Source organism: Styela clava, chromosome 6 (assembly GCF_964204865.1).
Source record: "Styela clava chromosome 6, kaStyClav1.hap1.2, whole genome shotgun sequence".
NCBI classification, from domain to species: domain Eukaryota; kingdom Metazoa; phylum Chordata; class Ascidiacea; order Stolidobranchia; family Styelidae; genus Styela; species Styela clava.
Window position 1 is genome coordinate 8,511,767 of NC_135255.1, and position 23,216 is coordinate 8,534,982.

Genomic DNA, 23,216 nt, shown 5'->3' on the forward strand with positions numbered 1-23,216 from the left:
TTACCTACTTTTTTTAAAATTTTAATATGTATTATATATTTGTCCCGAAAATACACTGTATTAATGAATTGGATGAGAAAATATTCTTTTCTGCATAAATTACGCTTTAACTGTGTTAAATAGACGAGTTCCTATATTTTTTTCTTAAATTGAGGGGAATTTCCCTACTTTCCGCAAGGTGGATTTTTTTTAAATATTATTATGTATTTTATATTTGTCCACCAAATACACTGTATTGATGAATTGGATGAGAAAATAGTCTTTCTTGCATAAATTACGCTTTAATTAACTGAGTTAATAAATTGACAATTTCTTAAAAATTTTCATCAAATTGGGGGGAATTTCCCTACTTTCCGCACAGTGTTTTTTTTTTTTAAATTTTGATATGTATTTTATATTTGTCCAAAAAATTCACTGTATCAATGAATTGGATGAGAAAATATTCTTCCTTGCATAAATTACGCTTTAACTGAGTTAAATTGACGAATTCTTATATTTTTTTTATTAAATTGGGGGAATTTCCTATTTTCCGCAAGTGGATGTTTTTAAAATTTTAAAATATATATTTTATATTTGTCCAGAAAACACACTGTATCAATGAATTGGATGAGAAAAAATCCCTTCTTACCTCAATTACGCTTTAACTGAGTTAAATTGACGATTCCTTATATTTTTTTCTTAAATTAGGAGGAATTTCCCTACTTTCCGGACGGTGGATTTTTCTTAAATTTTAATATGTATTATATATTTGTCCACCAAATACACGATATTGATGAATTGGATGAGAAAATATTCCTTCTCACCTAAATTACGCTTTAACTGAGTTAAAGTGACGATTTCTTATATTTTTTTCTTAAATTGGGGGGAATTTCCCTACTTTCCGCACGGTGGATTTTTTTATAAATTTTAATATGTATTTCATATTTGTCCACCAAATACACTGTATTAATGAATTGGATGAGAAAATATTCTTTCCTGCATAAATAACGCTTTAACTGAGTTAAATTGAAGATTTCCTAAAAATTTTCCTTAAATTGGGGGGTATTTCCCAACTTTCCACATGGTGTAATTTTTTTTTTAAATTTAATATGTGTTTTATATATCTCCATCAAATACACTGTATTAATGAGTTGAATGAGAAAAAATTATTTCTTGCATAAATTACGATTCAACTCAGAAAAACTGTGTTGTTCCAATTATCTTTATTTTATTATGTCTGTCGTTAGTTTCTGAAAGGGCGAATCGCCTCATTTTTTGCATTCATGTAGCCGCAATCAAGTGAATTCGCGACAACTGTCCACTTTATTTGCGTCATGGCGGGTTCAAATTTGAAAAAATTTGTAACTGTCCGCTGGAAGTGTCCGCTAGCTTTACCTAGGTTTTTGGGTTCCTATAATTCTGTGATCATATTCATATGGCTGGCTGTATGGCCAATAGTATGTCGGATCATGCTTAAGAATCACTTTCTAAAAAAAGTTAGAATAGTAAATATCCAATTAGGGCATACCGGTAGCCTACTTTCTCATATTACATTTGCACACAAGACTGCATGATTAAATCTCTGGGTTGAAAATTTCTCAGGCTATTTAGTATAAGGAAGGCTGTTTATGCTTCATTTTATTCATATAATAATTGCATTTGTTTGTTACACACTCTCCCAGTTTGTTTCTTATTACTGCTAAAAACCATAGGTAGGAGGTGCACAGCCCTTACCCCCTTTCTGCCTTTCTACCGACTTCTTAATATGACTTCTCAGCAGTTTGTTGGAGACTTGGTTGACTTGTCTCCAGATGCTGCTGGTACCAATATCAGATCCAGCAAATTGGAGTTCATGCCTGATGGTGATGGAATGAATGAAAACACGAAGGAACAATCGATCAAAGAAATGGAAAGACAGGCTGAGGAAGGTAAGGATCATGCAGTTATGTATATGACCATTATTGGCATTTCTGCATTACTAGTTGGCCGGTCTTACTACTTACTGGATAGAGCGCGAAACAGCGCAGAATAGAGGGAAACATTTTTCTTTCATTATTTATTATCGTTCGTGAAATTTCAATATTGAAGTTTTCTGTATATAAACTCGTGATCATTCCCTACTACTGTATACTGTTTCCCATCAAATTGTTTAAAATTCTGAAATTTCACAGACGCGAATAAATAACGAAAGAAAAATGTTTCCCTCTCTTCTGCGCTGTTTCGCGCTCTTTCCCTCTCTTCTGCGCTCTATTCAGTAAGTAGTAAGACCCCCAGTTGGCTAAAAGTTTTTTCATATAATTCTAATAAAGCATGGCGCTCGTGAATATGTGCATAACCCATAGTAATCGTCAGCCGAGGGGTAGTGAAAGTTTGAACCATGGATCGATATGTGACGAGTTCTGGACTAACTTTTCTACGATTTGCTCCTGCTGGTCTTAACACAGTGAACAGAAGCTCTATTCTAATCAATGCTGTGGTTTCTGTTTAGTATGTTTTTTATAGAGGATTGAGGTCTTTTATATCAGTATATAGAACTGCCTTACTCTAAATATAGAGCTAGAGTATGATTTTTAAATTCTCAGTGGAAATTATGACTTTAAATGACGATAATTGAAGTTTATATATCTGACGGAATCTCAAAAGGCATTAATAAGTTGACACATTCTTAACAGACAATTAAATGAGTTAGTTTTATATTGATCAGACTTTAAAGTCTGAGGCAGGTGTAATTTACTCAAGCTTTACAGCCCGGAATGCGGCCCTCAAGAAAAAGTTGTGCGCCCCCCTGAGAAGCGCTAATTTTGAATGTTATACGGCCAGCGGAACGAGTTTTCAATTCATTACATTGCCCTAACAGCTAGTGTGTGCGAAGCAACGCATGTTATAAGATCAATAACCAAAATTTTTGTTCCTGCAACTACTAAAAAGCCTCTGTCAAATAAAGGTGCGGCCCAGGTTTTCACCCAGTTATTTGTTTCTGGCCCTCCTGTATTAGGGCTATTCCAAGTGACACTACAGGACAATTCCAGAAATTTTTCATGTTGTTGGATGCAATATATTTTTACATTTTCAGCTACATGTTTTGTTTCATTGTCCAATCAATTGCTTTATTAAATATGGAAAAAATTGCATAAAAGTTACACCCAGGACATACTAAGTGGATATAAAAAATATAGTAAAATATAGCGTGTTCCTACAGGACGGTAAATCCACCATGCATTAACAGTGCATTGTGTTATGCTGTAAATTTTTGCGATCGTACAGCAGGAGCCCATGATATTTTCTGGTGCAGTAGCTGAAGGACCTCTCCAGTGTTCCCTCTAAGGCAGGGGTTGGGAACCTTTTTGGTCAATAGAGCCCTAAAATATACATATTTTCAATTGCATTTCCGTGCGAGCCATCTAACATTTCTTCACTTCATTAGGCCTGAAACGTTTACTCAAAAGTCAACACATTCCATGTCAATATAAATTTAATGTGACTTCTGATGCTGCATGTTGTCGCTGCGGGCCTTGAACGGTTGCTCACATGCAGCCCAAGTTGAAATCCACGATACACATTACCCTTTTTCGTTTAGGCATCTCCGTAGTATTTTAAAACTCTATCGCCTTGTGATGTCACAATATATGTTCCAGAATCCCCATGTTTTGTCACAATGCCTGTTTTGTAATTCTCTTACATAACATAGACATGCGCTGGACCCCCGTTGTCAAAGTATTGGGAATTTTTTGCCAAATTTGGCCATAAAATAGTTTGAAGTCTAGTAACAATAGTAAGCTTAATCTTAGAATAATAGATTTTTCTGGGAGCCATATGCCGTCACCAAAAGAGCCATATATGGCTCGCGAGCCATGGGTTCCCGACCCCTGCTCTAAAGTGTGCGCATGCACACAGCTTTCAGAGGCTGCGCACACGCATAGATTTACTGCGCACAGACATATTTCGATGTAATGTAACAATGTTCTCGATTGGCAGGTTGAGAAAGTTTGTTGTTGGCCCACCCATTACCCGGTTAGAACGCCAAAATTTCTTTATCGGTTTTTGCACAAATATTAGTCATTTCCAAAAAAGTGCGCACACATATTAGTCATTTCCAAAAAAGTGCGCACACATATTACAAAAAATTAGAGGGAACATTGGACCCCTCTATGTGTTGCTCAATTAACCTAATGTAACGCTGTAAATCCATGCCAATAATGTGCATATTGTATGTGACACTACAGGACGTGACACCACAGGACGTTTTTCCTCTTCGAAACAGCGGCCTCTATTATCGCTCAAAATTCTGGTAATAAATCGTTAAAAGGGTGAAGAAATGTCCTACAGCACTGCAAACATTAAAACTTTATTAACTTAAATTTAGTGAGTCCATTTCATATGAAATAACTGTATCACACAATCAAACACTTTGTGTCACGAATCATCACAAAATTTGTCAATTATACCAAAATTTCTACATTTTAGGCCATTTTCTAAAAACCATCAAAAACCTGGGTTAAATTTTAACTGTTTCGGTGAAAGGAAGGCAGTTCAATAAAATTCCAATGTCTTCTGATATAAAAAATACAAAAAAATTACTTTCACAACACTTTTAAAAAAATTGATGGAATTCAACTTTTGCTTGGAATGGCCCATTAAAGGTTTCAGACCCCTGATTTAGTGGACTGCATATCGATTGATATCATTGTAAAAAGAATTCAGCAATTTTATTGATCAAAACTTTTAATTTTATAATTATTAAAAAATGTAGGATGGGAAGAATATGACTGATACAGATAATAAAACAAAAAACAAAGTTACCAAAAAAAGGGACGTTTAGTTTATAGCCTACCTGTTTGGCTTTGTTTTTCTTTCTTTGCATTTTAAAGTGCAATGGGTTGCTAATTTACTAGCTGTGCTGTGATGCTGTGAGTTAGTTTGTGAATAAACTCGATAATCCTAGTCTTTGAGGGGGTTCAGTTGCTTCAAAATTGCTTCTTGTTTATTGTTGCTGATTGCCACTTAGTTAAGGAGGTATACTTACTTAGCATTCACATTCTATGCAATTCTTTAATGTTTCTGTCTAAATTTAAAGTTTTCTGTCTTTTATCTTCGAAACATGACCAAAAATATTTTAAAAAACGACTAAAAAGAAATAGCAGTGCAGAACTGAGAGCAGTGGACTTTGAGTGATCAATCTCTCGTATTCATACTCCATGACCAATATCATACCCATGGTGTAAGAAACTCGGTAGGCAATGCTACAGTAAAACATTAGGGTTAGGGTGCTTCCAAATAATATTCGCCCTCCCTCCTCACATAACAGTGCCTGCTTGGAGTGAAAAGCATAGTGGTGAAAAGCGTATGAACGTATTTTAACTCTGAGTATGGTGTATTTAAATGTTTATGAATCTCACTACAATTAGCAGGGTTTGTTGCAGCCCAATTTATCTTAAATTCGTGTTTTTTTATTTTATTACTGACAACCCCTGTGTTGGGTGAACTCAAAAAAATTAATAAGGTTGAATATAGGTTTCAATTTAATATTTATATGTGTTGTGTAGCAGATATTTTAAAATGAAATATGTCTATATTACTTCAAATACTTGTGAACAGTTTTCCACAAATATATTGTGTTTGTCTCTTTTATATCACTTCTTTTCAGAGTTTTGTATAGTTCTTCCATAACAGCATACGTTTATTTGGGTAAGAATACTCAGTATTCCTTTCAGAGCAAACTATCCTTTGCATTGTTTTGTTTGCAGTGAGATTCTCTAATTTGGCTTATTAAATACCATTCTGTATTCATGATGAAATACTAGGCAGTGTCAATATTTGAATAGTTTAATGTTTCTGAATATAAATATAATGTATTTCGAATTTGAATTTTAGACTCTGATAAATCATAATAACGTTGAATTCACCGGCAATTGAACTATTCCTTTTATTTTTATTTTTGTTTATTTCTATGTCTCTTCATGCAACTTAATGTGGTGGTCTTATTGCTCCCCCCTCCCTCGATGGATGTAAGAAGCTGGTTTAGTGCTTCAAATGGCTTTAATAAATAAAACTATAGATTCAAATTGAATGTTTTACCAGTGTTATCTCAAAAGGCTGGTGCGCTCACTGTTGTTGTCCATGTACCTCGTCGCATATCTTTTTAAGTCCAAAAGAGTAAAGCATTTCTTCAAATGGCCGCATCTAGAATCTTTTCATATTTTCATTTTAGATATTGGTATTTATTAAAAAAACTAACCTCAATTTGCATGTTATAAACACACTTTTTATTATTTGCTATTAAAATTGGAAAGTCAATTGTCAAAATGAAGCATACATACCGGTACATGTACTTAGTTTTGGACATGTTCCGGTCAAAATTTTGAATTAATATTCTGCCTTATAGAATCAATCCATTGACCTAATTAATGTCGTTAGTGGTGAAGTTATATCTATTCATCATAATATGTACACAATACTATTTGTACTAAATAAGAAAATAAGCAGAATCCTTGACCAGGCGATTGTAAGTGAAAATTTTTTGTCACTACACACTACTATTGTAATGCATCGGCGTGTTTCTAGTACAAATACTATTGTACTGCATCGGCGTTTTTCTAGTACAAAGTATTGTATCGAAAACCTTTAACAAATTCCGTAGAAGACCAGCATTGTTAATCACGGAACAGACTGCAGTTTCCATATCTACTCTCACATTCTTTCGTTGTCTCTAACATGGCCAACCATTCCGATTATCTAGTTTAAGCAGGGTAACAATTATAATGCGCGGTATCGATATTTCTGAATCGGGAATAATATAGGCGAGTGAATAAAACACCATGGAGACCTAGAATATTTATATTTTTGAATCGTAACAATGCATCGTGTTTCAGATTTAAGAGTAGAGATTAAATGGTTTTTGTGACATGTATCGGTCTGTGAAAACTCGACGGAACTTTCGGATAAATTAAGAATTTTATAGATGAGAAAAATTCCCGATATTTTGGACCGTTCAACTGAATATGCAAAGTTTTTGCAAAGCCTTGGTAAACTATTTCAATTCGTTATTTATGAAAAATCAAATGCAGAAATATAACTCAAATCAATACAGAGTAGTGATATTTCATTTTGTCGAAAGTCACACAACCGCCACAATTAAATTTTTATGATAAAACACTTTAAATGCTCGTACACGGGTTGAATATTTTGCGCAACAGAGAAATCATTATCCGCTGAAAAGTCGACTCTTTCAATCGAGTCGACTGTTTCAGAAGCCGTTGCAGGGAATTTTCGATTCTGATTTTGAACTTGCCATCCCCCTTAAAAAATCGTGACCAGTTATGATGTAGTGAAATGTTTTTTTTTGATTGTTTTATCAACTTGACGATTTAGCAAAACGGCCATCCCGACTAATCAGCATGTCGTCGACCAATTTTAAATTGTTAGGCACGGTATTTGCGTCTGATATGCTGACGTCGGAAATTTTACCAGTAAGACAATATCACTTCGCATTTCTTGAACAGTGTTCCCATTTGGCCAAAACATCTTATTTTTCCATGTTTCCGCTTTTTTTATATTTCAAGAAATAATCAACAAGAATGATGTTTTGTATAACGGTTATGATAATATCGTAGGCATAATTCCTTCTTTGACTTTACCATGCCATGGGTGGAAAATAACAAATAATCATATCGCAGAAAGAGAAAAATATTAAAATCTATGATGTACCGACTTGACCGTAAACGATACGATCTTTAACTGCAAATGGCATTTTTTCCCCGAAACTAATGACTATTTCATCGATTTAAATCGCTTATCAACCGTATTAATCGCAATGTCGATTTTGGAGAAATGAGTACGCGAAAAATTGCTTTAAATAATGGTGTCAGACCTGGTTGTCAATTCAATAACCACCAGACGTGTTGTGCGAGACTGTTGAACCTATCCGATTATATCCCTGCTGTGGTATGTGCTCAGTACTACGTTCACTTGCGCAAAGGCATGGATAGAGAAATGAGTATTTGTGCAAGCATTTCTGAATTCGCTGACAGGGGAATAAAAAATTATTTTTATCAAAAGTAGTTATCTGAGTTTTATCTGAGTTTTGGTTTGCGTAACCGCCGGTCCAGAATACGTGGTTTGTCATGTTATTGGATTTTCAAATCTTTCTTATCCCAAGATATACGGCATATGAATATCGTATTGTTAATTGTTATATAGCGTTTTTACAGGTTTTGTGCCGAACAAGCATCATTTCTGGTAAAGCCGGATTTCGCGAACAAAAAATTAAATTTAACGCAATTTAATAAAATCCCGCCCTTCTAGTAAACAAAGTTAATATAACGAATACGTGAAAATATCCGTGTTATGATTGATCATAAACGTTACTAACACAAACAATACTAGCAATAAATCCGTCTTATAATTGTCAGATGTTTACGCGAAAGCGATATATTTGGACGAACAACAACTCTTCTACATGGCTGACGTTTCCAAAATACCTCGGTCGTGAGATTTATTTTCACAAACACAAAAACAATGCGGAAAATTTTCAGTAGAAATACAGTAACCAAATTAAACATTGTGTGGGTAGGTCAGTAAGGAAGACCGTCGAAGGATCATTTTATTTACACCGTAAAAATGAGTGGGCCGACAAGTTTTCATATATTACACTAGTCTACGCCGTTATCTGGTACGTACTAATCACTATAACAGAAGCGAGCGGAAAATAAATAGGAAATGGAAACAGACGGCGGTCGCGTTGATTTCGTCGTCTTATTTACCTCGCGTCGCCGAGGTAACGTATGATACGCTACTTGGTTCAGTGGACACATCGCTTGACATCCCTTCAATTATGCAGAAAGATTCGATCACAGATTTCTTTCAACGCAGGTGTTTGTAAATAAACTCCTTTTCGATCAACTGCATCAAAAGTTGGCTAGCGATGAAACTGAACGTTTATAATCCTCTCCAGAGCCATTCATTTTAGCTTAGGTTTACATTTATTAAATTATTAACATACAAGATAAAGACAAGTCAGGACTATATTTGTTTACAGAACTTACTTTTAAGCAAACAAGGTTAGTTTCGCAGAGTGTTTTGCAAATAAGTTGATAGATTTATAGATGACGGAGGAAGTGATAAGTTAACCAACTCTGGAATTGTATATAGCTGGTGTTCTGATAGGTACTTACTTAGGATTTAATATTTTATGAGGCAGAATATGAAAACGCCTTATTTCCCCTTGTGAAGTCAGTCATTTCAGATATTAGAAATATATGTCATCTATTCATCAATGATGTAATATGTATATTTGAAGAATAATGTGAGAAATGAATTAGTTTATGCTTTCAATCTATATTAAGCTACTGTTTTGGGATTATAATTAACTAGTACTGATTAATTTCCAAGAATGGTAGGAATTTTGTTGAATACAGGGAGGAAATACAGAAATATAACTTTGTATATAGTGTAGTTTCACTAATATTGTTTCAGGTAGTTACTTTATATCATTGTAATTTGTAATGCATATTTATGGACACATTCATTACAAACTATTTAAACTGTGCAAAAAGAAGAGTACAAGTTGAACATAACTCTAACTAAGGCTACATTTTGAGTGTTTATGCTTAGAGATGGAGGAATAAAGATATTCAAAATAGGCAAAAGGGAAAATATATTGAAAAATCTTGGGAACCCACCATTTTAATATAATAAAACTAATTGTCTTAATTGAAGTGGTGGATTGCGAAATTTTATCTATTTCAAACTATTTCTTCGATTACATCTAATTGATGACTAGAAAACTCAATGGGTTGTTGTGATGATTTCTTGAAATAATATACAACATAAGCTCAGGGGAATTCATAATCCCATCCTATTAAGTCTTATTGTTTTTCTTTAAGTAAGTTGCATTTTTATGGTAGTTTTTCAAGAATATCTTAATCTAATATATTTAAAGTAGATCCAAGCTTGATTATGTTAATAATAACGCTAGTCAGGTTTGTGTCACTCGTTTTATATTTGATCATGTTTGATTCTGTTTGTTGTTGTACTTCAGTCAATCAATCAACTGTTATGAGAACTAGAAAAAAGAAACCAAATCCAATGTTTATTTTTATGTAGGGATATGCTCCATACAGAAAGAATTGTTTTTTTTTTATTAAAGAGAATTTAGTGAGAGAAGAAGCTTCAAAGCAAGGGCTATTGCCAATGATCCTAATATTAGATATGAATGCAACAATGTTAGTATGCTTCTGAAATTGTAGAATGATTGACAAGTACAGCTGCCGCTTAGAAAGCTTGATGCTACTAGCTGGTTAATGAGCAAGTTGTATTGAACGTTAGGCTGCATGTATGATTGTGTTCTATATTTCTATCCCTAAGTCAATGGCACAAAAGAGAAAAAAGAATATTAGGGAAATACGCTGCCCTAGAGTTTTAGGTGGAGGTAAGTGTTTTAATAATTTCATGTCAACAGGCATGTCTCATAGTGCATGAAGGATATATACAAAGGATTAAAATTTTTAAAAAAGTGAATCGAATAAATTCATCTGTCACACATTAGGGGTAGCAACCATATGCTTTTTATTTATCTTTAATCTTTTTGTTGATCATTTACATATCAATATATTTTTAAGCTTGGTGGTTATATATGTACGGTATATATCCAATATGTAGTCTGATGGTGTTAGTAAAATTAAGTGGTTGAGTAAAATTATATTCATTGTCTTGGCCTTCCCCCCATGGTAATAATGGGAAAAGTCTCTTAATAACAAATCATGGGAATATGTTGTGGAAAATGTTCATCATCAGTGGAACCTAGTATATCCCAACTTGGTATGTATTTTGTTTTTATTAAAGGAACTTTAAAATCCTTTTAGTCTTGCGCAGAGATGATCTGAATAATTTAGGGTTCCAAACGATCCTGGAAAATATTGTTATATAAATTATTGAATAAGCATCACACAAATAACTATATTGATGGAAAGAAATTTTGAAATTACACAATTCATATACCAGTTATCATTTGTACTTTTTACTTGAACACTTTAAATAATTATGTTGATGAGATTGTATGATCATAAACTTAATTCAATTCTCATATACAGTATTAGAGATTATAGTGGTATTTGAGATGTTGAAATGCTTCTTTGTATGTGCATATAAAGCTTAATTTTATACTTACATATATTCCTAATTATCACAATCTCACTGACTTGAAGTGACTTCTCTAACATTATTATTGGTCAGTACTGTAAAGTAACTTGACAATTGGGGATGTTTCATACCAGTATATACAATGCTGACTAAGCGTTTTTACATGATGTTAATGCCTGTTCAGCAATGTCAGTGTATTTTATGATGATGGAAATTTCAGACAGGTCACTGTTGCAACTTACAAAACCTCAATAGCTAGCTTGAGGTGACTAACTAAAAACCTTTTTGCTAAATCATGAGAATGAGAACCATTTCCTGATTTGAAGAAATGGTAACTTACTGGTTCCTTTTAAGGTTGTATATATGACTGTGTGACATTAGTGGGTTGTGATCATTGAGCTGTGTGGTGTGTGTTATCAGTACGAATTATTAAATTGAAGTGTTAGTACAGCATAATGCAAGGTAAACTTATTATCTTTGACTGCTGTAGTATATACTTATTAACAACTGTTAGATTTATTTTTGTTAGTTAATGTTTGTCAGCAGTCAACTGTAGGGCTGGGCATTTTCGGATACCTTGTGATTTCAGAATCGAATCGAATATTTTTTTCGAATCGAATCGAATCTCGAATACTTGAAAATATATAATTTTAAGCGACTTTATTATTGTAATTGATCCTCTCAACAAATGAATTACTGAAGACATAGAATAAATCACCCAGATAGATTACTGAGCAATCACACAGAATAACAAACACGTTTTATCAATAACTCACTACAGAAAATAGTCATATGTTAGAATTTCGTTGAATAAATATGACTCTAATGAAAAAAAAATTGGGGAATCCATTAGCGGAAAGATGAAAACAAGATGGCGGCGATTCGAAATTTAGCTCTGAACCGATTCGAATAATTTACTATTCGATTCGAATATTCGATTCGAAATGCCCAGCCCTAGTCAACTGTTCATAAATTGGACATTAGTAGAGGCCCTCTGTCCTAGAAAATAGAGTTAGGAGTACTTCACGATACTTTTTGTTATGATTTATTTTTTATTATATTGATAGCTATTTTTATTGAAAAGTTAAGGAATATATCATAATTTTATCAAGTAAGGGATTATATTATCAGAATAAATTTTCTTTACTTGATTACCATGAACAATCAATATTACCTGATATCGAGATTAGCAAAACTTTATGAGCATCTCTTGTAACAGGAAATCAAGCATTTACCTGGAAAGTTGAAAATGCCTACAAATTTTTATTCCTGCACCATGAAACCTATGAGTTTTTATGTGTGCTGGCGGGGTTCCAAATGTAAAAAAAACACAGTATCTAGATAATTTGGTAATATGTAGAATATGTCCTTGCCAGATAAATTTCAACTTTATTCATACTTCATGTCATTACAGTTGTTTTTATTAGTAGTAATTTAATGATAATCTTTATTTAAATATTTATTTGATATTTAATAATCATTAAATGATTTCATATTGATGTTCTATTTCAGAGCTTGCCAGAGAACAGCCACCAACAAGTTTATACGACATAGACACACCTCGTCCCAAATCTGCTTGGTCAGATGCAAGTGCTGAATTTGTTGACATCGCACAGTATGGCATAGTTGAAGTAAGCTGATATTTGAATGCTAATAATTCTTCATCTGATATTTGGTTTGTCTTATTAAGACAAGAATGCCTTTGTAATAAACGTTTTGAGGGAAACACATTCTGGCTCATTCAATGCTTTTTGTTCATACACATGGATCGTTCTGCTTACTGGTACTTGGTTTTGTTGGAAGAGTTGTTGTTGGGCTTGTTATTGTTGAGAAAAATACGTTTTGGACATCCCTGTTTGACTGGCATTCTCAACATACAGTTTTTGAAGAATTGCATCCGCCAAGTTTTTGTTATTTAAATTTTGTTTTCTCAACCTTGAGTTTTAAGTAAAACTTTTTGTCGACGTTGAGTTTTTTTCTAGACTGGAATCCTCTTCCACTCTTACCTTTTGAAGATTTTAATATTGATTTGTCGTTCCAGGTTTCTGGTGTTGATCTTCAGGGTCGACCAGTCATTCTAGTCAGTGCTTGTAAACTGCCTTCAAACAAAGTTCTTGACCAAGGAAAATTTCTCAAGTAAATCTCATTTTTCATTCAAGTTTATTGTAACTGATGTTCCCCCAACCTTTGACCCCATAAATATTTATTTTGTACTTTACCATTGCAAAAGTTTTGGTGCTCACCAAATGATTGGCATGTTCCATGGCCATCATTTTTTTTCAAAATAATTTATCACAATTCATTCCAAAGTACTCGTAGATAAGTTTATTCCAGTCTATGTTTCGGGTCTCATTTTTTATTACTACAACTAAACTGAGATAGTTCAGAAGTAAAATGACCATAGAATTAGGTTTTGAAAGCATAACTAGACGCTGACAAATACTAGCAGATCGACAAAACTTAGCAATGCTCAAAATCTGTCTACAATAAATTAGTAGTAACTCAGAGACTTCACAAATTTCAATTCCTACATTAGTGCTAACCTGTTGCTGATTGGTCAATGTTACGGGAATGAAGGAAACCAATGCCTAGGGAAACGATTAATCTCTAGCTTTGTGCTCTCATCTTTACCCTGTTACTTCTTTTATGTTATCAGATACTTGAAACATACCTTGAATAAATATGTTGAATCGGACTACAGTCTCGTCTATTTACATCATGGATTACACAGTGGCAACAAACCAACCATGTCATTTGTTATTGATGCTTACAAGGAATTTGACAGAAAGTAAATAATGTTTTGATAGTTGAGCTAATAGTGGAAGTATTTTCAATTGTATTCCTGAGAAAGCCATATGAAATCGTTCAATCAGTGTCATAAGAGAATTCAAATTATGTACCTACGGAAACTCCGAGAACTCCGAGGGACCCAATATTTTACCCCAAATTTTGCTTTTCCATATTTTTTCATGGGAATACTTTTTACGACATGTGACCTTATGTTACCTTAGTGTTTACATATTTGAGCATTGCTCTCTTGTTCTTTTATTCATCATTTTTTCTCAATTTCAGATACAAGAAAAACATCAAAGCGTTTTATATTGTTCATCCAACTAATTTTATTCGTATAATGATGAATATAATGAAACCGTTCATCAGTATCAAATTTGGCAGAAAACTTCGGTACATCAATTATTTATGTGAAATGAGCGATACTCTTCAAATTTCTCAACTCAATATTCCACCTGAAGTAATTAAGTAAGCCTCATTTTTTTTTTCTTCAATATTTTGGTATTTCCTTAATAATCTAGATTTAAATTAATGATTAGGCTAGGAAGATCAGAAGCAAATATTTAAAATTTGTTAATTTATATTCTTGATTTTAAGAATTGTGGTTTCCTCACAATTTTTCTTTTCCCACTCCTCCCACTTTTAGTTGAGGGCCGTGTTTTGAGAAAACTTGTTTTGCAAAATAATACATACATGCTACCAAGTGCATTACCAAATTAAACTTGTTGAGTATACCGTAGATCAACTTCTTCTTGCTTTCTATCGCACACGGCCTGATCTAGAATATATTCAATAGCCTATCTCATAATCGAAAATAATATTTTGATGATCTTTCAAATTTTGTGCTTTTAAATAATTATACATTTCGGCGTGGCATTCTAGATCAATTTTAAATATTAAAACTCTGATCAATTGGTAAACTTTCAAAATACTTAAATATTTTTTGGTACAGATATTGTACATTTTGTACTCCATTCTTTGAAACTGGAAAAGTCCTATCATAAAATAGTCTTTTTATCGAAACAGCTTAATCAGAATTTATTTCGAAACATACAAATTTTGTTCATTTATGTTATTTTTTGAAACTAGCAAGGAACAAGTCAATATCACTCATCTACCGTAATTTCTATTGAGATTTTCAATACAGTCAGAGTCAGAGCAGTTCACCAGTATACGCTATGTCGAACTTTTTTCAAACAATGCTATTCAAAATTTAGTCCATTCCGAATGCTAGTAAGGAATATATTTATTTGTAATTTCCAAGATAAGATAATATAAGTCTAAACTTTTTCGTTCTTTTGTTCATTACAGACGAGATGAAGAGCTAGTGAGCAAGTCTCGTTCAAGTTGGAGGTTTAAAGAAGATGTTGCAAACAGTTCCAAATCAGTTGAACCATTAACCACGCAACAGTTTGGGGTTTCACTCCAATTGTGAGTTCAACTCTTTCCCTTGAAATATCTTTCTTTTAAAACATTTTTCACCATTATTGTTTTGATATCAATCTGACTTGATGCCTAATTTTTAATTCTAAAGGTCATCAAAATCCGACCTGAAATATTTTACTAAATCATGATGTTTTATTTTTATTTTTTTCAGTCTTGAAGAAAACAATCCTGGTTTCAAGTTGCCTAAAGTGATGGTGGAGACTATTTCATATTTGAAAGAATATGGTAGGTTGAAAAAATGGAATAGTAGTAATGTTAATCATGGTTTGATAGTATAATAATTTGTAATGTATAAATAAGTATAGAAGTGAGAGATCTCTCATGCTTTGTTTTAGACCTTTTCCCCAGATTTAGGGATTGGTGTACAGGGTGAAAAGTATATTTTATGTGACTTTTTGCATATTTTCACAAGAACAAGAGATTAATGCTTATATTTGTAGTCAAATGGCAAAAAAGTGTTGTTACAAAACAGCAAAATATTCAGTAAAATATTGGGCCGGTTGGCCTCAAAAGAGTTTCGAAAAGGGTATTAGTTTTTATCGACTTCTGAAAATTTGTAATTGTTTGGCCCAGTAGTTGAAGTGATAAGATTTTTTTTCCTATGACAACCCTAGCCATCGCTGCAAAACTAACACTGAATTAAGAAAATGATGCCTGTGTTATATCTAGACTTAAACTCCAATAACTGATTGCATTATGATCACCCTATGTTTAACTTTAAACCTCAGTCTCTCTATATTTATGCCTATAGGTATGGAAACAGAAGGATTATTTCGAAGATCGGCATCTGCAGTTGCATTAAAAGAAGTTCAGAATAAATACAACACTGGTCAACCGGTGGGTGAATACTTTGAACTACTTTATTTTTCAACTTTTGTTTATTTTTCATTACTATATAACTACATTTTTTTGGCGCTCCAGAAGTATGTGTACCAATAGGAAGTCAACTAATTTTGTTCGTCTATTTCACATCAAGTTGTGTAAAGGGACTGAAACGTATTGGCAGGGGGATATTCACTTGGCTAACACAGACTGTCCCCAAACTCAATTCACCCCAAAGAAAAATCTGAATAAAATTATGTCTTAACCCCAACCTGATACTAATACTACGAGAGTACATTTCAATATTCTTATATATCCTTCCAAAAATCAGAATGGTTTTTGTACAAGCATGGCAGTTGGTATCGCAGGCTCAAATCCCATGCTCACCACTTCATCCAGGGTGTAAGGGTTGGGCAATATCGAACTGGAAAGTTTCCAGTCCTTCAAAAAATATAGTAGTCGCTCTTCACCAGGTTGTGTCTGCTTGTACAGAGCTTTGTTCAGAATGAGATAATTACAATTATGGTATTTAATAAAAATTTCAATTTTCATGCATTTCTGCTCACTGTTTTTCTAATGAAGTGATATACTAACATTTTTATTCTGTTTAAACAAGGGAGGTGTGTTCAGTTCATATATGCTAGAAAAAATTTTAAATTGAATTCCATTTCAATATTGAATCAAAATACTGTTAATGTGTATAATTCCAATTAGAATGTGTGAAGCCATATTTTAATATCTGACTAATCTCTTCATTTTCCTCTCAGGTTACGTTCGATGATCCACATCTTGCTGCTGTAACATTAAAAGCATTTCTTCGTCAACTTCCTGAGCCTTTGCTTACTTATGGACTATATGAATATATTCTTAACATAACACGTATGTGTGATTTTGTTGTTTCATCATATTTTGATAGAGATTTTATTGAAATTTAATTTGAATATGATAATAATAAATTTGAATATTTCACCTAATGATTTGTACAAACCTAACAACTTAAAGTGGTTGATTTTTAAAGCATTCTTCACAATGAAAGTGCAAAATACTTTATAAAAAAAGATTTATACTCACTTATTGAAAAACAATGTTTTATGTGCCTCTATTTTGTCCTATTTTCTTGTTTATAACTCTAACCTATAAACTAGGGTTTCCCAAACTCATTACGCATTTACTTTCTGTAATAGGAATTTTTACGCATTAGAAAGAATATTTAGTTTTAATAAAATTAAATTATGCACCTGTGATATGTATGTATGCCCGTACTCTATCAACATTAATTTGAACAGTTTCAATCATCCTAATGTGCCAAAGTTTTAGATCACAGGCAACTCTATATCGCTATGGGCCAGAATGTAGAATTGTAGTTGGTGCCAAGGGCCAAATATCATTGAATAACTAATTTGCTATCATTACTAGCAGATTGTTTTGTTAAATAGTGTCGCTTGATGTTGTACCCCTTCATTACTGCTATAATTAGAGCTCGACCGATATCACTTTTTGGCACCGATACCGATAACGATATATCGGTCAACTAGTGACCGATAACCGATATCGACATACCGATATCTACAGCCTGAACTCGCAGTAAATACAAATAGAAAGTGAATAGTGAATTAATAAATTAGGTAAAGTCGTAATTATTGGTCGAGCACTTTCGCGTTTGAAACGTGCTCCTTCAAAGCAGTCAATTCCGTCGATTGTAAAAAATGAAAGTTTAACAAGTAGAAGAAGTTAGAGTTCCGGTATTCGCAGCCGTTGGTGGGGAAGGCATGACGCGTTGCCACCCCGTTTGAGCGTTTGGTTTCACGGTCAAAACGATATTATTATGAGCGTTATCACCGTAACGCAATTAACACCGACAGACTTTTTTGTCTGCACGATTTGGTATTTTTTTTATTCGGCGCTGATAATGACAAATAAGAATGCGTGATAGTTGATTGTAATTCCGGAAGGCGTGTTTTTCTTTCTCTCGGTGAAACTGACATGAAACGAATTTTACCGCCACCATGGACGCTCAAAAGGAGAGAAGGCTACTTTCTTTTCCCGACAGCGCATTAAAAAACAAATTAGAATTTATTATCATTAATTTACAACGAGTTACGGGTAAGTATTTACCGCCGGCTAAATAATTAATATTTGATATAAATTTATCGCAAATAATGTTATAACATTTAGGCCGCGAAATGATTTGATATAAGATGAAGCTTGGTAATCGGAATATCGTCAATAATTCAGCATCAATAATTATTATAAAATGCTAACTAGGTAGTAAAGTCGGATAATGTAAAAAACGGAGCAATAACGGGTCTTCGTCGCGAGGCAAGCGCAGGTGTAATCAAACGAGAGAATACGCTTGTCCTTGAATAATAACTTAGAAACCCGAAATTTTCATTCAATACGAAAGTCGATTTAAAAAAAGGCAACTATCGTTTCATAAATATCCGTATACCAGTGTCGGTAATGATAAAATTGATCGCATAAAATTGGAACGGTTAATTCGCGAAGGTGATAAAGGAAAATCAAAGCCAACACAAAGGATAAAAATCAGAATAAATTCAATTTGAATTCACTCCTTGGTATTTGTCTTTAACATCTGTCGCGTATAGTACTGGCGGTAATATGAAAACCAAACTTCGATGTCCCATTCGGAAAAGAAGTGGATTCAAATGGTTTTTGGGATAGGTTTAAATGTGTGAAAAAATATCGCAATTACGGGGTCATTACGTAATCAATTTTGCCGTAATTACGGAATTGATTTTTGTCGATTACGTGCAAGCCTAGTGGGGAAGCAAGTAATTCGAAGGCGAGGATTTTGCGCCGCACGAAGAGATAGGAGAGAGAGAGAAATATAGAAGAGAACTCTCTGTTTATTAAAAGGCAAAATGAGAGAAGCGAAAAGAAGGAAACGCTCGGCCGCAGATATTTCCCGGGGAAAAATACTCATTTTTTAGAACGTGGAAAAGCGACTAACGTTGATATATATCGGCCAGATATATCGGCCGGTTGGGCCGATATGATATATCGGCAAACACGCAATATCGGTCGAGCTCTAGCTATAATGCTTTGACAAATCAGGCAAACCACATCTTAAATGCGTTGAATAAAGAAGTATTTAAGACACCACTCAGCATCAAACATCCACATTTCATAATCAACACTCCTTTTCTTGCTGATAGACTTTTTAATTTCACCATCTCTATTTCAATCACAACACAGCCCAAATAAGGTACGGTGATATCATGTCATAGCCGAATGAAATTTTATCCCAATGTTAATAAATGAGGGAATGCAATGTCTGCTATAGGCCATGAACATAGGCTCCACAGGTCGTACGGTGTTCCACAGGCCGTATGCGCTCTCTGTTCTGAGTAATTTGCTGCGCATTCGAATCGCAGCTAACAGTTTGGGTACCGCTGCTGTAGACTGATGTATCTTCTCTGTTTCAGATGTTGAAGAAGACACGAGACCTCGAGTTATCACAGAGTTAATTCAAAAACTTCCCACAATCAATTTTAATGCTTTAAGAATGCTGATATTGTTTTTGGCTGAAGTAGTTAAACATTGTGATGTTAATCTGATGGATGACAATAATTTGGCTGTTGTGTTTGGGCCTAACTTGGTCTGGTCTACTGAGGTAAGCCAGAGTGAATTTTAGAATAGGGAAAGTGTGTATAGTTAGTTATGGGCTATTTTAGGGAAAATAGATTTCGATTTATGTATATAATCTAGGGTTTCTCAACTTTTCATTTCTCATCTACCTCGAAAATATTATTCTCCACTTCTACAAATACCTATAATATCTCACAGGGCAAACAAGAATTTCAATGTAAAATTGTGGATTCTAAAATTGATTCTGTTGGGTCGCATAACTATAGTTAAATCACACAGCCAAGCTTTTTTATCATTCTTTTCTGTTGTAAAAGCATAATAACATTTATAATAATTATTAATAATATTCTAATCTGTTCAACTGTTACATTTGATCATATAATGAATTGAAACCCATAGCTTATCTAGGTAGCAGAGTAAAGTGTGAATTTCTGGCTCGCATACTTTAATCTCAAGGAAGGTCAAATTCACCCCAACTCAGAATCCCCGATCTGATTTTGATGCTTGGAAAATTTTTCATTCATAATTAATCATAGCAAAGTCGCTTTCTCTGCATTAAAAGTAGAAATGGTTTTGTGTTGTAAGCAACCGCAAATACCTAAAAGTGATGTACCGGTATAGAACTTTCCTTGTGAAAGAGCTTTGTGAAGATTCTTCAAATTAAAATTTTTAGCTCAGAGGTTGACAGGCTAAAATTTCTACACTTAAAGCATGCCAACTAGCAGATAGCAGATATCAAGTATACAAATGACAAATAGCTAATTTTTTTCCTTTTTACAGGTTGCTTCTCTTGTTGCGATGGGTCCAATCAATACATTCACACGTCTGTTATTAATTCATCATCAAGAACTCTTCAGTGAAGATTCAGATTGTTAAAAAATCATAAAGTTTGATCACATTAACATGTTTACTTGTTAGAAAATTCTTCAACAAACTAACTATCTTCATATCGGTGTTATTTATTTTTATCACTTGGGTAAATTGGTCGTGTTGCTCTTATATATGAAACCATATATGAAGGGTGTTTATGAATCTTGTGTTCATGCTAATTGCTCCCAATGTAGGCTACATATATTTTTGCTGGTATCAGACAAGCTGGAAGCGGGACACTCGTAAATTTCAATGCTGGATATTGCTGTTCCTTAAATGGCTTTTATTCAAGCTATTGTTTTTGAGTTGCTACATTTTGGAAAGCCTGTATCATATTTTGTATTCCCGATATTATTGTGAGATTGTTACTTTAAATTGCTTTTACAAAGCTTTGGGTATGGTTGTTTGAAGTGTTGGGGTTTGGCTTGAAGCAAAGTGTTTTGCTATTTTCTGCATTTTACTGGCATGTTCAATTCAAGTGTTATACCCTAATTAAAAATTTTATTTATAAGTATAGGAACTACATTCCATATTTTGCATCTCTGCTAATGGTTAGTGACTCAATAGTTGAACAAATTTATATTTCTTTAACTTTAAATGAACATGAAGCATTGTGTGTATGCTATGACTGACTTTATTGCATCGAAATACCAGAAGAGTCTTTGGTATTCATTTTCCTTTCTATCTAATTTAAGAAAATTGCTGTAGTCATTTTTCTAGCATACATGAATGAGGTTTATGTTGTCGATGCCAAAAGGGTATAGATTGCGTCCAACAATTAGTTCTGGCCTCATTATCATTAAGTTTTATGAATTTACTGTGCTAAGACTCTCTATCTAAAAGATTGAGTCATCCATATTTATTAGAGACCCTGTCCTGGTTTTCTCATAAACCGATTAATATTTGTGTATTTGTACTCTTTTTTTTTCTTTATCTTTACTTTTTTCATTATTTTACTGGTGCAATCTTGTGATTAAATTAACAAACTAAGCTTTTTTTTTAAATTCGATTGATTGTCTATGCTATGGCGTTCAGTCAAGCCATGACAGATAACCTCTATTGACTTGTGAAAGCCATTTTGATAAATTAAAGTACTCATTCTTAAGCATCAAAATAAGAAAATTTAAAAATATCTACCAATGGTAGCCACAGCTAACACAATGGCAAGACATCGGCTGGAAATTGTTTCCGCATTTAGGAAACTTTATTATGGAATTTTATTTGTTATTGAACCCTATTGATTTGTCTATGTGATCCAAACGTTCCAAGTTATTTAGACTTTAAAGCAATTTGTTTCTGTATTCAATATGTTAACGGCGTCAATAAGTCATATATTCTACTTTGTCTATCGTATTTTTCTGTGTTTTATATATATTCTATCTATTAAATATAGCTAGCGCTGAGCGCCAATTTCAATTTAATATGGCCCCATGCAACAAAGAGAATTCTCTTAGTTTTAGATGTTTAAAATAAGTTTTGTGAAACATTTATGCTTCTAGGTGAAGTTTAGCTTAATGGCTGTAGTTACAAAACTATTTTCACCCTATATTCCCAACGATGGATAGATTCCTCAAAATTGTCAATGGATTTCCAATGCCAGTATTTGGTCATATATGTTTTTCAGTCGTAACTGATTCTTGGCAAACTTAACCATAAATATATTTTACAGGTTGTTTCGTGTTACTTTTCTTGCTAAGTATAGCGACCTAAGCCTAACTAAACTGAGTATTGTAGCTGTGCTATAGTCCTGAACGTCATAATAAATGTTTATGCATAGGCAGAATTGTTTTGTTATTTTCTGGGCGCTCATGAAGCGTGATTAAAATCGCTGTGGGATGTGGCAGTTTTGACGATATTTCGGGTGATATCATGGCCTAATGGTGATAGTTTTTGAAATCGAATTCGCATTTAACATTCCCACATTATCTTTGCATGAGGTTGTAAGTATTGGTCATTATCAACGTAATTGTTGAAAGAGAGTACAACAGCCCGAAAGTTTATTACTATCGTGTATTTTTTTTTTAAGTTTGGTCCAAGCCTCATTTATGCTTTTCCAAGCCTCATGCTTTTCGAGTTTGTAGGGGACCACGGTTTTATCTAGAGCTGTAGATTCTTATTCAGCGTGTTTTGGCTGGAGCCGTGATAATTTTAAACTACCTGAAGTCAAATTCTGAATTGCCTTGAGTCAAAATTTCAGACTTTCAATCAATTCAATGTCGGTCGAACATCATGCTAAAACTCATAGAATTGATTTCACTGAACGCTCTTATCAATCTGTTCGAGCCACACGCAAAAGTTTTGTTTATTAAAAATTCAATTTCACAGAGGTAGGAGCCAAAATATTATTAAAACACTTTCCTTAAAACAGGGCCGTGGCCGAAAATTTTAATTAGCAGTCTGAGTCGACTGTGGATTCCATCCGATTACCCTGGTTTCAACGAATGCTTTGTCAAGAACAGTGTTCTATAAATTGTTTGATTTCAGCAATGAGCATTGTTACATCACGATCGAGTCAGGGATGTCGTTGTAGATAAATAATAACGAAACTTGTCGTACGGATTTTA

At 33.5% G+C, this 23,216-nt stretch overlaps 1 protein-coding gene across 4 annotated transcripts; it reads left to right on the forward strand.

The window, feature by feature from the left end:
* The first annotated feature begins 1,643 nt into the window (after nt 1-1,643).
* Nucleotides 1,644-22,435, forward strand: LOC120331726 (rho GTPase-activating protein 1-like). Of its 4 annotated transcripts, none has more exons than XM_039398862.2 (11): nt 1,644-1,907; nt 12,628-12,746; nt 13,157-13,251; nt 13,772-13,903; nt 14,188-14,373; nt 15,217-15,336; nt 15,503-15,576; nt 16,103-16,188; nt 16,941-17,052; nt 19,620-19,807; nt 20,563-22,435. In XM_039398862.2, exons 1-11 carry the CDS (start codon nt 1,745-1,747, stop codon nt 20,656-20,658), a joined length of 1,371 nt encoding a protein of 456 aa, XP_039254796.2. In that variant the 5' UTR covers nt 1,644-1,744; the 3' UTR covers nt 20,659-22,435. The 4 variants fall into 4 exon arrangements, with proteins under 4 accessions (XP_039254796.2, XP_039254797.2, XP_039254798.2 ...); XM_039398863.2 differs by lacking the exon at nt 1,644-1,907 and adding an exon at nt 10,046-10,405; XM_039398864.2 differs by lacking the exon at nt 1,644-1,907 and adding an exon at nt 10,486-10,794.
* Nucleotides 22,436-23,216: the final 781 nt, after the last annotated feature.